Consider the following 18,087-nt stretch of genomic DNA (forward strand, 5'->3'; position numbering starts at 1 on the left):
ATTTAGAACAAGGTTTTAAAATTTGTTTTGACTGGTCATTGGTTCATAATAGAATAAATTTTTAAAAAAATTTTATGAAAGCTGACAAGTATATTTAACCTATAACAATTATGAAATATTTTATATCATATTTTCTGTAATTTCTAAATTTACAAATTTGTCTCTAACATTTGATTTTATTATAACTGCAGATTATACACAAAAGTCAAAAGTAGTGATGATTAAAATTTATTTATTTTTATTTATTTCATTAAATTTACAGGAAAAGTCTGGATAGTCATTTGATTTCCCATCCCCCTACAAAAAGATATCATAAAAACAAATAACACCCCTTAAAACAAAAACAAAGAGTAAATAAATAAAATAAAAACAGGTACCAATATTTATTAATTTGAACTTTAAGAATATTACAATTACTCATTCAAGTATATACTAATAATTTGATTTGATTCTGTAATTAGATGATTATCTTATTACATTATTTGAGAATTTAGAGATTTTATTTGTTTATTTAAATTATATATATTTTGTATTTGTTTATAGTTTATAGAAAATAAATATTTTTCTCACAATAATTGCAAATTTGGTTAGTTTTTATTCATTTTACATTTCAAATAATAAAAGCTGTTTTGTTGTGTTCCTGAAATATCATTGTTGTAATAAATGTTTTTAATAAAACAATGATATAAAACTGATTTTAAAATTAATTTTATTTAAACAGATACAAGTAATACCAATTGGTCAGTTGCCAGGACAACAAGGAACTGCACCACAGGTAATGCTTTAAACATGATCCACAACAATTTTATAACATTGATTTTATGTAGAATATTTTGTATATTAGATGAATTTACAATTTAAATGATGTATGACATACTTTTATATATGTATGTAGTTACAAATAGATTTAAAGCATTGAGAATATTTTCTTGCATATAAATTTAATTTAGAAATACTAAATAAATTATAGATCAAGATCTGTAAATTTTTTTAAAACTAAGATTTAAGAAAACCATGGTTATCAGAGGTATTTGGGAATAAATGAAAGCAGTTCAGTTCAAAAACAATAATTTTATTTTTCTGTTGGATAAATTCAAATGTTACTAAATTTTTCTTGCTACTTTTAATGATGTATACTTTTAATTTTCTTAATTCATGTTAAACATATTGGAGATAATTAATATGCAAATATAAATACACAATATATTTCCCATGATTACTCTAATTTAGAACAACTACAAAAGAAAATAACAGAAAGGAAAATAGTTCTGGAGTTATGATATGTCATTTTAAAGATACTAAATATATACAACTTAATGCTTAACTCATTACAAAATCTACAAAAGATATTTTCACAATTTGAAGTATTATTAACAATATGTTTGTTTAATTTCTTGCTTGTCAAATTCTCATCATGTGGATAATATTAAATTTGCTTGTGGTAAATGATTAAAAAAAAATGTAATGTATGTACTGTATGTATGTATTTACTTCAGAACTGTAAACTTACAAACATGTTTCTTGTTATTAATAATTCATGAAATAAAATCTGTTAATTTCTATGACTTTAAAAATGATTGAAAAATGATTATTAATTCTATAACAATCTTAGAAAAATTAGATATAGATTTTTCTGCAAAATAAAATTGACATTCTGAGCCAGTGAGTGCTTTTTTTTTTTTTTTTTTTTTTTTACTTTGGCACAACAATTATTGCTGATCCCTGGAAAATACTTTGAATTTAAAAAAAAAAATCAAATGGAATGATAGCAGATAACTTTCATGCTGCAAAGTTTTCTGTGCAGAAAATAGAACACTTTTGATTTGTTTTCTTTTTTTTTTTTTATTAGTTTCAAAGATTGCTACCAAAATTACTGTCAAAAATAATAATTTCATTGTTTTGAAGGTTAAAATATTTTACTGTGATATTGTTTTAATAAAAAATAAACTGAAGTCAAGAAATATATTTCCTAAAATGAAGAGAGATATCTGTTTTACCTTCTGTCATAATCAGGGATCTTAGAGATCAACCATATAATCATGTACACTTAGAGAAGATTGAGCTGAATCAAAATACGTGGACATTTCAACTTTTTTTATGCTCTCTCTCTCTCTCTCTCTACACTCACCCATGCAGAAATTTCTTTTTGTATTTACTTTTGATTCTGCTTTATTTAGTGCAAAAAATTTTTTAGTTAGAGCCAGCTAAGCTTATTCTGCAAAATGAAGTGTTTTGATAGTTCTTTTTATTGAGCTAGGGTAGTGTTTTTAATCTTTTTCTAACACTGATATCTGCAATTTGATAATTTTTTTCTTGTGGTATCATTATTACTTTATGAATGTAGTTATTGTACTTTTTGTACTTTTAGTAATACACATATGAAGTGTTATAATTCTGCTCAGCACTATACTTCACAACACCCTAGTTGAAAACCACTAATTTAGCCTTAAGCCTGTCTGGAGATACAAAAGAAAAATTTTACAAATATTTTAATTAGAGTTACCATGGTTAAACATTAGTTTAACAAATTTAACATATTTACGGTATATGTAGATTGTTTGTTTGGATGATAATCAGTAGAAACCTTTTTTCTTGGACTTCACTGAATAGTTCTCTTACCTGTTCTTTGAACACTGAATAAAATAAAAGATAATTAATAGAATCTTGAACTTCTCTGCCAAATATAAAAGGATTTTGATGCAATAGGATGATTTGTTTTATATTCACTATTGAATTTGTTAAAACTAATTTGTAATAATATAGTAGTAGTTTCATAATGAGGATTGTAATTAAATATATAATTGGTATGGACCAAGCATTCTGAATACTGGGCATGAAATGTTGAATTGTTTTTTCTTGATCGGATCACATCTAAACAACCACCAATACTTAATATTTTAATAACCAATCTTTTGATAGCATTCTATAAAACAGTTCATAATAAAATAAAATTTGCAATTGATTTCATATTACATGTCCACAAGTCTTTAAAATTTTCATTGATAATCAGATTTGACTTTGTGTAAAATGATGTAAATATAAATACAATTTTTATGCATGCATTGAAACTGAAGTATTTTAATTTATAAGGAAGATCAAAAGGACAAACCAAGTTTTTCAAAAGATTATGACACATCTTACTTTCTTGGAAGATGTGTTAAGATGAATTCTTTTCAATAATAGACATTCTCTACTGCTAGAAACTTTCTAAAGCACTGAAAATTTGGAAGATTATGAAATAGCAGTTATCTATTTACTCTTAGTTACAGATTTTTCTGAAGATGGAAATAATATTTTTTTCAAAAATGTTTCACAACTGTAAAATATCTGAATAATGAAAATGTGTGAATATTTTAAATGAATAGGCAGAACAAGAATTTGATTCATACTAAATTATTAAAGTTTTTTTAATATTAAAATATATTAAGTTTTATTAGTAATTTAATGTAAAATATTTAGTTAGTCTTTAATATAAAACTAAATAAATTATTTGAATTATAGATAATATTACAACAACCACCTCAGGGACAATTTATTCAGACAGCTGATGGACAAACAATTGTGTATCAACCTGTTACAGTAGATGGAACGAGTTTCGTTCCTGCACAAGGTGGTAAGCATTATTTATCTTTTGAGTACTATTTGTAGAAACCAAAAATATATTTTTATTAATAATGTTTTTTCCTTTGTTTATTAATTAGGGATAATACAGTTACCTGCTGCATCAGTTGCAACTGTTGCCCCTCAGGTTGTGCAAACAACCACAGCAACAGCAACTACTACTACTGCTACTCCTCAAGCGATTACTATTCCTTCATCTATGGGAATGGCAGCTGGAAATATTGTAATGGTAAATAATGATTTTTTTTTATCTTCACAACTAGGTGCATTAATAGACACAAGGCATTTTTACATCATCTTTATTCTGGATCTTCTATAGGCTGATACGCGTTATAGGCTGCACAATAAGACACATTATAAATTTCTTACATTACAATGTTTTATCATGACAAGTTACAACATACCATGACTTGCAGGATTTTCCTTAGATGGTGTTGACACACATACATTCCATTTAAAAATTATGTATTTACAGGTAAAAATTGTTAAAATACCATTGCTGTACATAACATAAATAATGACACTTTATAGTATAACAAAATTCACTTTATTATACTACTAATTATTATATTGGTAATAAAATAGATCTAGGGTAAGTTACTTAACCCTGTTATTAAGAAAATTATCGTCATATGCCATAAAAAAAATACTTTGATTGACAAATTTTTTAAAATCTCCAATTCTGATGAGATGTGGCAAGTAAAATTTGGACTTTAAAGATTCAAACAGTTTTCTTTGTATGAACCTAAATAATTAACCTTAACCACCAATTTTCTGCTGCATCTTTTATTTTGGATAAAATTATGAAAGTGCACTTAAAATTTCTGTGAATATCAGATTTATTCACTGAATGATTACAGGTGGTATTGCACATAGTGTGCATTGGCATACATTGTGTATGCTACAGTTATTGATGTTTCTTATATTTTGTACAATTTTAGCTCATTGAAGTCATATCTAATGATAAATGTAAGAAAGATGCAGACAGTGTTTTATACTTGATGCCACTAACATTCTGCATTTAATATATACTTAATTTAACAGCCCATAAAGTTTTAGAGACTTATAATATCTATAATCTCCAAAAACATACCTGTAAACATTACAAGTATGTTTATGGAGAATCACTGGGTTTTTCATTTTATGTGCTATAAACAATTACGTTTGTTCCCTCATCTACAATGTATTTATCCGTGGAAGGCTGTAAGATGGAAAATATTGCATATGGATTCTCCATACTGGACAAATAAATGGAAAGTTATATTTGAAAATAATTCTATAAATATTTTAAAAATTATTCAGAGCAAGTGGCAAGGATTTAATTTTATCAACAACACCTTTGAATAGTATCTTTAGGAAATACTGTAATTTAGATGAATTAAATATTTTCAACAAATGAAAACGCATTTATTTATGATCATATTGAATTGTATCGGGTTTTAGTGTCAAACCCGATACAATTCAATATGATCATAAATAAATGCTAAGGAGACAATAAAAGCAATTCCATATACACCACAGTTGATTCTATTTGGTTGTAGCTGTACTTGGAAAGTTCAGAAATGTCAGTATTAATGAGGATACAATTTTTATAAGAATACTTTGAGTTCTGCAGATATTTTATCATAGTTTATAGAATTGTATATACGAATTAGATATTCGTATATACAATTCTATAAACTATGATAAAATATCTGCAGAACTCAAAGTATTCTTTTTGTTGCAATAAGCACAAATCCAATAATTATTGCTATGCAGAATTTGTATATGATTGATATCAGATCCGACAGGAAAAGTAACTAGCATTTTTGATACAATTCAGAGGTAACATCAAATATTAACAATTTTGTAGAATATGGGCATAACAAGTCATGTCAAATTCTCTAGTTTTCCATTACATATAATAGTTGTTTTGTCACTACTAACACTACTTGGTAAATAAATGATCCATGATTTATTAAAACTAAAATACTGAATCTTTATTCAGACACACATACAGAGTAACGACTGGAGACAAAAGAAAGAGAGCTTCGGAGAGCCCGCCAATTCTTTTATACAGAGCTCGTGCGCCCTCTGGTGGCTCGAGCTTTATAATCCTTAACACCACCCCTCAATTTCAAAAGGTTTACATTATGAAATTGCATTAGTTACACAGTCTGATGTCTTGAATATGCCCAGATGTTTTCTAAGACAGATGAATCTCTTTGAACACAATGGTTTAGTAAAAGTATCTGCTATGTTATCACTTGAGGGAACATAGCCTAAACTCAAAAGATTTTTGGCTACTAGGTCTTTAATGAAGTGTGCCCTTATATCGATATGTTTTGACCTTTTGCTATTTTCATAGCTTTCAATCATGCTGATGGCACTTTGATTATCCATGTTCATTACTGTTACAATTTTTCTTCCAGGGTTTAATTCTGATAGTATCCCTTGAAGGTTGATAAGTTCAGCGGCAGTTGCTGCAGATGCTAAATATTCTGACTCTGCTGTAGATAGTGCAACAGATTGTTGTTTTTTGGACGACCAGGATATAAGATTATTATTGTAAAAAATTGCATAACCACTTATGCTTTTCCTGTCATTTTTGTCTCCTGCCCAATCTGCATCTGAAAATGCAATCAGCTTTTCATCTGTGCAAACTGAATAGTTTAAGGTTAGGTCTTTTGTTTGTTTGAGATATCTCAGTATTCTTTTTCCTGCCATCCAAAGTGTTCCAGTAGGTTTATCAAGATGTCTACTCAAGTAGGAAACAGCAAACATAATGTCTGGACGAGTAGTGTGTGCTATGTACAATAAGCTTCCCACTAATTCTCTAAATGGAACTCTCAAAGTTTCTTCTGAAAGATCAGCCTGAAATCCATGTTCCATTGGAGTTATAACACCTTTGCATTCCTTCATTTTGAATTTTATTAAGAGTTTTTCGATAATACTTTCTTGTGATAACGATAGTGTATTTTTATGCATAGTGATGTCTATTCCTAGAAAGTTCTTTGGCTCTCCCATTAATTTTGCACTAAATTCTGTTCTTAAGTTGCTTATTAGCTTATCAGCTTCTCCAAATAACAAAATATCATCTACGAAAACAATCAAATGTATACTATTTCCAATATATAAGCAAAAATCATAGTTTGAACGAGTTAGTCCATTTTTGACGGCAAAGTTATTAAAACACTCATTCCAACATCGAGGTGCTTCTCTCAATCCATATAATGCCTTTTTTAATTTTAAAGCTTTGCTGTTTGTTATTAGACCTTTTGGAGGCTTAATGTATACATCAACTTTCAGTTCACTGTTTAAGAATGCAGTTGGCACATCAAGTTGGGTTATCTTCCAGTTTTCATTAATTGCCTTTGATAGGAGTAATCTAACTGTTGATATTCTTACTACTGGTGCATATGAGTTGTTAAATTCTTCTTCCTGATATCCTTTTGCAACGAGACGTGCTTTCTTTGTCCCATCTGATTTTGTTCGAAATACCCACTTGGTTTCTATTGGATCTTTATCATTTGGGAGTGTTGTTTCAGTCCAGGTACCAAATTTCAGATGAGCTTCCAGTTCCTTTTCTATGGCATCTTTCCATTCTTTTCCTGACTCAACTGCCTCTTCATAGGTTTCTGGATCTTCAGAATATAAGCAGTATGCGATATGCATTTCGTAATCATTATATTTCTGTGGTAATTTTATAGTTCTTTTTCTTATTTCCTTTTCTTGTGTTTCTTGTTCACGTTGATTTATCTTTTCATGATCACTATTAGTTTTGTTGTCCTCTTCTTTGTCTCTTGCACAGAAGTCATCATCACTTTGAGTTTTGTAGTATATTGGCATAGGAGTTTCATTGAATTTTACATCTCTACCTATTAGGATTTCGTTTTCTTTTGGATCCCAGAGTCTGTATCCTGATCCACTGTATCCTACCATTCTGACTTCCTTGGCACGTGATTCTAACTTTGTAGATTGTGGTAGCTTATATAACCAGGCTTGACAACCGAATACTTTTAGTTTTGATAAATCAACCTTTCCATACCATATTCTTGAAGGAATATTTCCATTGAGTGCTGCTGTAGGGGATCGATTTACCTGATAAGCTGCTGTACGAATTGCCTCTCCCCACAGGTGTTTAGGTAAATCACTGTCTTCAAACATAGTTCTTGCTTTATCCAAGAGTGTCCTGTTCATTCTTTCTGCCAATCCTCCTTGCTGAGGTGTGTAGGCTGTTGTATATTCCATTCTAATTCCTTTGTTTTTGCAGAAGTCTTTCAACATTCTAGAGGAAAATTCACCTCCATTGTCCCATCTAATACGACTTACTCGTTTTTCAAATTGAGCATGTATCTCTCTGACGTAGTTCATTATATTAAGTGCTGCTTCTCCTTTGTTTTTTAAGAGATATACTACAGTAAAATGTGAAAAATCATCTGTTATTGTTTGGAAATATTTTTTGCCATTTATAGTGTTTGGATTTATGGGTCCACATATATCTGTGTGTAACAATTCTCCTATTCTGTGTGATCTGTGTTCAGTCTTTTTGAATGGTAATCTTGTAGCTTTGCCCTTCATGCATGGTCCACAGGGTTGGTTGGGACATGGCAGATTCATTAATTTCAGATCACGGTAGTTTAGGTGGCCTAATCTTCTATGCCATAAGTCATTGGCTTCCGTTTTGAGGCATTGTGTATTATTTCTTACGGTGAACTCTGCAATAAACAAGCTTCCTGTAAGTGGACAGTCCATGTAAAAATCTCTGTGCATTATGACAGCTTTTTTTCTTTCAAAAATAACCCTTTTTCCAGTGTCATTGATTTTCCTTACAGATAACAAGTTGTGGGAAATCTTTGGTACAATAAGAGCAGTCAGAACAATATTTTTATTATTATAAGATAGTTTTATCTTGCCTCTCTTTTGTGCTAGAAGTTTTTCTCCATTTGCTACATTTATGCTTATTGGTTTGGTTAGACTTTCTATATCAGTCATATAGGCAGCCATATTCTCTTGAACTAGGTGTTCTGTTGCTCCTGAATCCAATACAAAATGTATGACACTTTCTTGTCCAATATTTGCATCATGTTCTGTGTCGTTAAATGCCACAAAGGATATTTCCTTTTCATGTGATATCATATTTGCTCTCTCTTCATAATTTCTCTGGTTACTTCCATTATTCTGATAATTGTTTCTCCAATTATTTCTACTTTTATTTCCACCTCTTTTCGCTTTCCCTCTGGCACCATGGCCCGAGTGAGTACTATCTCCTCTTTTAGGGCAATTATATTTTAAATGTCGACGATCTCCGCAAATAAAACAACCTTTATTTCCCACTCCTATAAAACAAGGGAGACTTTCAGTCTTCTCTCCATGTTCCGAATTTTTAAATTTAAGTTCAGCATCTAATAGCCTACTTTTTACGAATTCCAAAGTTACGCTAGTCGTCATTGTCTCAAGGGCCGTAATTACAGTATCGTATTTCTGAGGCATAGTTAGAAGAAGGTGGCTTACCTTGTCGCTGTCTTCCATTATTGTGCCGGTTGACTCCAGTTCCCTTATGAGTCCGTCAAATGTTACGAAGTGATTCTGCAAGTCATCATCTCCACACTTAAGTGACAATAATTTTCTTCTTATATATAGTTTAGAAAATGTACTTTTTCGTTCGAAGACGTTCGTAAGAGATTTCATCATTTCTTGAGCTGTTTTCGAATCTTTAACGTATTCTAAATGTCTGTCCGTTAGACACTGTATGATTATGCTTCTGGCCTTGGCGTCTCTTTCGATGAATCTTTTCTTTTCTGCCTCAGTTATTCCATTAGTCTCTATTACTTGTTCACCAACAAGATCTTTTACTCCTTTTTCTTCTAAAATAGTTTCTACTCGAAATCTCCAGTTAGAGAAGTTTCCGTCCCGTAATTGCGGTAAGGTGGTCGCCATATTGCTTTCCATTGTCTTGACGTTTAGACTGATTAAAAAAAAATTTCTTTGTATACTTTCTTCCTTAACGTATACGTATTTGTCGACTACTTTGTTCTTCTGGGCCCATAACCTGTTAAATTCCAAATGAGAAGACGACTGATTGGTAACACTAACAATTATTTTATTCAGACACACATACAGAGTAACAACTGGAGACAAAAGAAAGAGTAACATCAAATATTAACAATTTTGTAGAATATGGGCATAACAAGTCATGTCAAATTCTCTAGTTTTCCATTACATATAATAGTTGTTTTGTCACTACTAACACTACTTGGTAAATAAATGATCCATGATTTATTAAAACTAAAATACTGAAATCAAATCTTTTCAAAATTTGAATACATATCCAATAAAAGACAAATATGCAATGGTACTGTTACCTTCTACTTCCAATGATTCTAATTTTAAATGTTCCTGTGTTAGGAGTGGGTAGTTCTGGTCAGAACCACTTTGGACTCAAAACTATTAGAAACAGTTCCAGAACAAGTGTTGAGACAGTTCCAGTTCTGGAACTATCAACACATTCTTCATTTTGTACTTTTATGAATACAGCTTTTAATGGAACAGTAAACTCTTTATCTGGATTTGAACATAAACTAATTGGCAATGTTCTACGACTTATAAGGAATAATGAATTATAAATTTAAAATTCTCAAAACTAAAGATATTTTAAAAACTTATACTTTTATTAGAGGTCTTAATTATTTGTTTTATTAGTAAACTAGCAGATATGTGCAGCATTGCCCGGCAAAAACATATAAAGGATAAACATTAAAATGAAAACTATAGGACAAAATTTGATTATTTTAGCCTACTGTTGTTATGTTTATTACAAAGTGTCAAGGAGATCAAATAGGGGGAGAGTGGGGTGTTCATATTTTGTAGAAGCATATGTATTCTTTGGAGACCTGGAGAGTAAATATAAAAAATTTGGTACAGATTAGGCAAAATGCTCAGTCTGTACCAAAGGAGTTAATGAGGATGAAATCGGGAGGGGCGGTGTGTCCAGGTTTAACAATACTCTATATTCTACATTTAACGAATGCTGTATTATTTTATCTTAAAGTTCCAGAGAATAAGAAAGAAGGATTTGATGAAGATTGACCAAAAAGCTAAGAACAGAGAGAGACAAATATTCTATTATATATATATATATATATATGTATATAAAACCAATGAAACCATTCCATCAGAATAGTTTCACACTTGGTTCCAACAGTTCCAGTCCCAGAAGCAGAACTGGATTTTTCCTGCCTCTAATCTAGATTTTGAACATTATATTATATTATATTTTTTATACATTATATTAATATAGACTATAATTTAAGTTCAATAGTGTGTTATTTAAATTTTTAAATAACATTTTGCAAAACATAACTTTTTTGACTGAAGGAGAAAAGAAGAATTTTTAAGTGAAATGAAAAATATTGATAAAAATCTATCCTGGGAACAAATGGACAGAACTTGATAAAATTTGATAGGTAGGTTGAAAAAAATTAGCAGATGACGATGATACTCGTATTTTGTCCAGATGACATGTATATCTTTAGTTTTTTAATAAAACATGAATTTGGGTAGACAGATGATGATCTAATTCGGGTGTAGTAAGGTTTGCTTTGTTAAGCCATTTGTTCATTTGTTTGCTTGCTTGATGGCTTGCCTCTACTGTGCCTTATGATTACTGATTCAGAACATGCTGCAGAATTTTGTGACCTCTGTTGGTCTGGCAAAAATGTTAATCTGGCATTGCATTGTGAGTCAAGCATGTTGGAAAATTGGTGGTCAAATATTTTTTCATCACAATTTATATAATTGAATACTAGAAATCAGACTATTTAATGTAACAGGGCTTAAAGCAGTCATGGCAGTGAAAACAAGTGAGAAAAGAGAGTTCACACTGAAAAAAGGCTAATAGTGTTAAAGTGAACTAAAACAGGCATTATTAAAAAAACACACAAATACACACACATTTTGTATCAATAACATTGCATATGATAAAAACAATAATATTTAAAAATTGTAAAATTTTTAAATATTATTGTTTTTAACGTATACACTAACCGATCCCATTGCTTGATATTTATTATTTAATAATTGCATATGATATTAGATTGATTATTAAGTGGACTGATAAGATTAAATATGAAAATGGTTAGGCTGAATTTATACTCCAGAAAAGTGACCAGTAAGACTGCATTAAGTTTTCGTGTGCCCCGTACGGAATTCCCATCATTACACAGCAAAGCAAATGGAATAGTAACATAACTACCAGAATGTGTTTCCATGTAATATGCCAAATTTCAAGATACATTTTTTGATTTCTTTATAAAAAAAATGTAATTAAAGAAGAAGAAAAACAACTTCTGGCAGAATCAGTGGATTGCATGTTCATTACGAAGCAATACCACTAGTAATTGTGACTCAAACATTTATTTGGTAATTTTATCAATATTTTTTAAATGATTAAAAATAAAATTACAGAATTCATTACTGGTAATACTAGTCTCCAAATCTATTCACCTGAGTACGATAAAATAATTTGTTAGTCATTTGACCCACAACTGACAGAGAAGAGAGTTTATGAAAACAATGTAATTAAATGTGGTTGAGTTGATAACCATTAATCATCATGCTGCACTAATAAACTTACAGTTCTAATTGCTTGATACTGTAATTCATTTCTGGAAGCTGATTGACATAAAGTACTTCCAGACTGATTGGGAGATAACTGGCCTACCATTCCTGGAACAGGAGGTGAAGGTGATAACTGTGCTTGTGACTGGACCACTCCCAGTGCCATATTGATGAGATGGGCAGGATTCTGCTGAAGAATTTCAATTAAATGTTTAGCAGTTTGTTGTCCTTCACAGTAGGGAATCGGCAGAGTCTATTACTTTCACAGGAGAAAATATATAAAGCTTTCTACTACCCCGAAGTTGAAAAATAATGCAATTCCATGAAATTTAACAAATCTGACTTCAGTAAGTAAATGATGAAATTATTTATGGAGAGTTGAAATTTGATAAGTTTAGTTTTTTGCATTTATAGATCAAATTACAAAAATTATAAATAAAAATCTCATTTTTTAAAAATTAAAAATCATAAAATTTCGCTTACAAATGATTGAGATGCAACCCACACTTTTTATTTTTATAATTGCTTTGTTTTATTAGACACAGATATTATTCCTATATAGATTTATTAATTATAATAAACATACATTATGTATAAAATTACATTAAAGTAACACTGTAATTAACGTCTAAAATGAAAAAGTAATTGAATCGAGTCTCGCCACCATATTAATTAATGCGCCACAGTAATTAATTGATCACGTTGCATCAAATTACATAATTTATAAAAATTAAAATAATAAATACATTTATAAAATAATCGGCTATGTCTGTTTGCAATAATATTGTAAAACACACTGTACTTATAGTTTAACATTTCTGATAATATTTAATTTATTTTTGAATTTTAAAATTTAAGAAAAACAATTTTTTAAATTAAGTTTTATGCATTTATATCTGCAACTTCAGATAATACAAATATATAAGAATCCGCCAAAAGAAGTTAATTAATAATAATTAAAATCGAGAAAAAATATAAAACTTTTAAGGTAAGGAAACTTGTAAAAAGTCAGGTACACGATCACGTGACGCCCATCTCCCCACTTTTCGTAACTAAACGGTCGAGGTTGAAATAAAAGCCTAAACTCCAGTAGAAGTAAAAACATGAGTTTCTACTGTTAGTATTAAATAAAATTTATTTCTTTCTTTTGTCCACTGCACTTAAATAAATACAAATGCTAAAAATAATGCTGCATAAAAATCACTCTTAACGCTGAACTAGAAGTGTACTTATGTCTCAATGCAGTGTGATTGTATTGAAGTGCTGCGGAGATCGGTATTTCAGAAGAATACAAGCAAGGAGAACCCATATGCAAATTCCTACAGCATGTACAGAGTATCAAGCTTTGGGAAGCTCTTTGTTTTGTTAGTCTATATACATGTACATGATAGTGCCTTATCATGTCGCGCACGGTCCATAAGGTGTATGGGCGCGTGCTGGTTGCTATTTTTCTCCTGAGCGCATTTACGAAAAAAAAAATTCACATGGGAAGTGAAAAAAACTAAAAAAGAGAGTCGCTTTAAGCCATGTGTAATGATACAGTTTGATTTACCTTGATATAAAATTTCAACTGCACATGCGCACACACAAATTTCCAAATTTTTCACACAAATTAGATGCCATTCAACAATAAGTTAGGAATGTTAGGAATATATATGAACCTAAATGATAGCACTGGATAAAAATTAATATTTATATTGATTTAAAGTGACAAGTTATTCATCCAACATCTTAATAGTGAACTTTATATTATTAAAAATCTATTATTTCTTTTTTGTGTTACAACAGTTAGTATTAATTTGAATTTTTTATATATTATTTCACAGGTTGTTCCTGGTGGAGGGGGAGGCTTACAAGCTGTTCAGAGAATACCTCTTCCAGGTGCTGAATTGCTGGAAGAAGAACCACTTTATGTTAATGCCAAACAGTATCATAGGATTTTGAAAAGGAGACAGGCTAGAGCTAAATTAGAAGCTGAAGGCCGAATACTGAAAGAAAGGAGAGTAAGTGTCAGTATTTGTTTTTAGTATAATATAAATGTCAAAAAATCTTTTAAAATGTTTTTTAAATTGTTGAAAATTCAAGAATATTGTTTTTGTAACTTTGATTGCTCTGCCTAAATAATTACTAAAAATAAGACTAGTCTGTATATTTTGTTCAGTGGTCTAATAAAACTTTATTATTATTATTATTATTATTAAATTATGTTTAGATTTTAATTTATTATTATTATCAGAAAGATTTATTTGATTAGATAAATAAATATCTTAATACTTTTCTTTTGTCTTAGAAATACTTACACGAGTCTCGTCACAAACATGCTATGAACAGGATAAGAGGTGAAGGTGGACGTTTCCATTCTGGTTCGGTAAAGAAACCAGATCCCGCCAGTAATGACGATAGCAACAGTTCAACTAGTAGTAGCATTAGCGTAAAGACCGGCAGTCTCGACTCACCTACTACAAATAAAAATATCATAGCTGCATCTACCGGTATCTGTTCGTAACATTATCCACATAATAAAAGTAAATTTCTTCTTCTTTTTTTATGTATGTATAATGTAAATTAAAAATTACAGACATACATTTATCATTTCCAGATTACTTTAAGGAAGCTAATGTGGTTTAAGTGCAGGGTCGAGTGCACGAGAACTGCAGGACGTATTCCACTCGATGTGTTCAGCTTTTATACGAATAAATGGCGGCAAACGTTCAAAGAAAGACATTAATTTCGACTGCAGTGTTTTCATCGTCATCAACTAACCTAGAGGAATGCAGTCACTCGAACTAACAAACAATTAAAGGAATGTCTTTCATAAAAGATAGAAACGGTGTTTGTGATTTACATAGCAGCAAATTTTAAGAGGCTGTTTTAATTGAGAGAGAGAGGACGTAGTCAAGATTGTATAATAAAAATCTATAGTTAATGATTTTTAGGAATGTTTTGCAACAAGGATTTGAGGTGAAGTGGAAAACGATCTAATCTAATCTGCTGTGTGATACAAACCCATACATCTGTTTTAAGAAAGTCAGAATAATTTCAAATTTTTAACGATGGCCAAAGTGATTTTATATACATATATATAAAAAGAAAAAACCTTTATAAATTTATGCACTCTTTTAAGAAATATATAATTTATTTAAGAAAGGATTTAGCTTTCTGTTAAAATTTTTTTTAATATATTATTACAGCATGGTATTAATAATTGTACAAAATTAGCAATGTACAAATCTGATTAAAAAAACAAACATATTTTCCTAACTCACTAATCAGATGCCATTATTTAAAATCACTAATAATTTTTGCAGCATAAAATTTTGGATATTTATTAGGCTCTTAGACAAAAATAAAACAAAAAAAAAATACTTTTGATAATTATAATATTAATATCAATAAAAAGAGAAACTTTCTTCAGATTTTTCTAATTACGTACGCAATCCGGCATACAAAATCCGAATCATTTCTTCATTCCATCTATCCATAATAGGCTAGATTCTGACGGGTTTAAAAAAAACATAGTTACTGTACGTTTTAAAGTCTATAAACGTTTTATAGTGGATATTTTAAAGTATTTTCAATTGAAAGACTGCAATATGATCATGTGCAATCATTACATTTAAGTTTTAATTTTAGAGTTATTTATGATCTTAACATATCGTTATAAATATCTATTTATAATTTTCGAATTTGTAAATGTTTTAAGGAATTGTGCAGGATTTTCATTTTTTGCATTCCTTTTAATTAATTCGTAATACCCAAAAAGGCATTTTACTAACTTCCTCCATCCCAGAGCATAAAGCAAAAATAAAAATTATAAGAAAACAAGTCATAGTTATTGTCATTTTTAAATTTGGTTTGTTTCCTGGGGTCAGAGGAGGTTAAAATGGCAAGCTTTAACCTCCTGGTTTTTCAAATAGAACAGTTGAGGTTTCCTCTACAGGTTGTGTTCTATTCTATTAAGGTTTTTACTTAAGATTTTGGCTTTTAAAATAGTACGGAGTCTTCCATGTACAAATGTTAGAGATTTTCAGTCGAGAGAAAGATTTTTGATTTAATCGAAGCAAAGCAATTGCGTTAAATATTAGGAAATTTAAAGCTTGTTCTCGCTATCTAACCAAACTAATGCAATGCTTTTATTCAATTGTGATATATTTAGAGAAAAATCTGGTTCAATATTATAGATAAAAATTATCTATGGGTTTATGTAATATATAATATATATATATTTGTTAATGTATCGTTAAAAGTAATTTTTTTGGCTTCGAATTGTCAGTTTACTCCAGAGTTGTCTCCTGGTTCTTTGTATAAAGTTTGTAAAAAAAAATCATTTGTGAATTTTGTTTAATTTGCTATTGAATGTTTGTAAACAAATTTTGATGCAGTAAACTCGCTTCACTGCCATTTGTTTCCCTGAAAAAGAAAAATCGGTTAATGGTTATAACCAAATTTATTTATAAGAATTCAACGAATAAATGTTTCTTTTGTATGTTTGCTATTGTAAAGTTGTTCTATTATTTTTTATCTTGTTTGCCCAATAATCTAACACTGTTGTACAATGAAGAAGCAAAATTATAAATAATGTACATATGTAACTGTGTGTTGTTTCTTAATTTTTGATGATTTTACAAAGCCACATCCTTTACAAAATAAATATATAGTTCACAAATGTCATAAATTTTTTGGAATCACTGAACGTGCAATTTATTTCTGAGGTGAACGATTCGTGCACGACACTTCAAAGAAGACAAGTCTCATAGTTAAGAAAATCTTAATTTTTAATGTGATGAGTCATGTGATATAACAGGAATTATGTGCAATATTTTCATTAAAATATATAAAGACAGTAAAAACTATAATAATAATATAGAAGAACAGACCTATTGAATCAATAATGACAATTTATCGTAACGAGAACAAATATGGTTTTTATTTATTTATTTAAAAATATATTTTAATATAAGAATTTTATACAATAAAAAAAAAATGGTTCTAAAAATTATACTTCTTTTTTTCTTCTGAAAATTCAAGGATCCCATCACATTTGTGGACCAGTTTTAACATGATGAATAACAGGACCTTATCCAAGTGTGTGCTTAAGATGGTAAAGCATCCTCTTCATACCAAAGCAATTAGTTTCATTATTATATTAAAATAAAAATGAAGTAATGCATATTGCATGGCTTTAATTAGGTAAGATTAGCTAACTAAAGTAATTCTAAGGTAACTGAGTAACAATGTTTGAAAAATGACAGGAGGCATGTGCCTTGGTCACCAAATCTGAGAGTCATCCATACTCAAAATTCTGGAAATGCCACTGATGAGCAGTGACCAACATCCTCTACTTTCCCAGACATGTCCTACATTTAGATCTTCATGTCCAAGAGGAATTTTCAAATCACAAATGCTCAAAATTGAATTTGATTTTGGAGGTAGATACGTAAATAAAATAAAGTTTAAGACTTAGTGTGAATTATACCAGCATGTACTAAAAACCTTATTATTTACCGAGAAAAATGTCTTCCCCTTTTCATTTATGGCTATCTGGTCAACCTACTGATGAGTATCAAATGGTGTATTGTTAGCAAAGTGATTTATAAAATATTACAAACATATTTATTGTTTAAAATATTTTTATACTAATTATAATGTTAATGCTGTGGTGATTACAATAGTGAAATAAAAACAGATGACTTTTTTTTTTTTTGTTTCAAACATAAAACAAGAGTTGCATGACTTTACCAGCAAAAATTATTTAGGAAACACTAGCAAAGTTTTTAAAATTGTGTGTAGTGCTATCTTAAGAAATTTTATTAAAAAAATAACTTTTATAATAATGTAAAAAGGCAAATGGCTTAATTTTGAGGTAGA

At 29.5% G+C, this 18,087-nt stretch overlaps 1 protein-coding gene across 2 annotated transcripts in view; it reads left to right on the forward strand.

Moving 5' to 3' along the window:
• The window catches only part of LOC136989901 (nuclear transcription factor Y subunit alpha-like), a 35,137-nt gene extending 18,326 nt beyond the window's left edge, over positions 1–16,811 (forward strand). The window contains exons 4-9 of one of the 2 annotated variants that reach the window (XM_067288202.1): positions 722–775; positions 3,502–3,613; positions 3,702–3,850; positions 14,046–14,222; positions 14,510–14,744; positions 14,819–16,811. In XM_067288202.1, coding sequence (XP_067144303.1) covers positions 722–775; positions 3,502–3,613; positions 3,702–3,850; positions 14,046–14,222; positions 14,510–14,725 — 708 coding nt within the window. In that variant the 3' untranslated portion in view covers positions 14,726–14,744; positions 14,819–16,811. The remainder of the gene's footprint in view (positions 1–721; positions 776–3,501; positions 3,614–3,701; positions 3,851–14,045; positions 14,223–14,509; positions 14,745–14,818) is intronic. The other variant, XM_067288203.1, reaches the window with a different exon arrangement.
• The last annotated feature ends 1,276 nt before the right edge of the window (positions 16,812–18,087 follow it).

This window comes from Centruroides vittatus, unplaced genomic scaffold (genome assembly GCF_030686945.1).
Source record: "Centruroides vittatus isolate TY-2023 unplaced genomic scaffold, ASM3068694v2 scaffold_769, whole genome shotgun sequence".
In the NCBI taxonomy this organism is placed as follows: Eukaryota; Metazoa; Arthropoda; class Arachnida; order Scorpiones; family Buthidae; genus Centruroides; species Centruroides vittatus.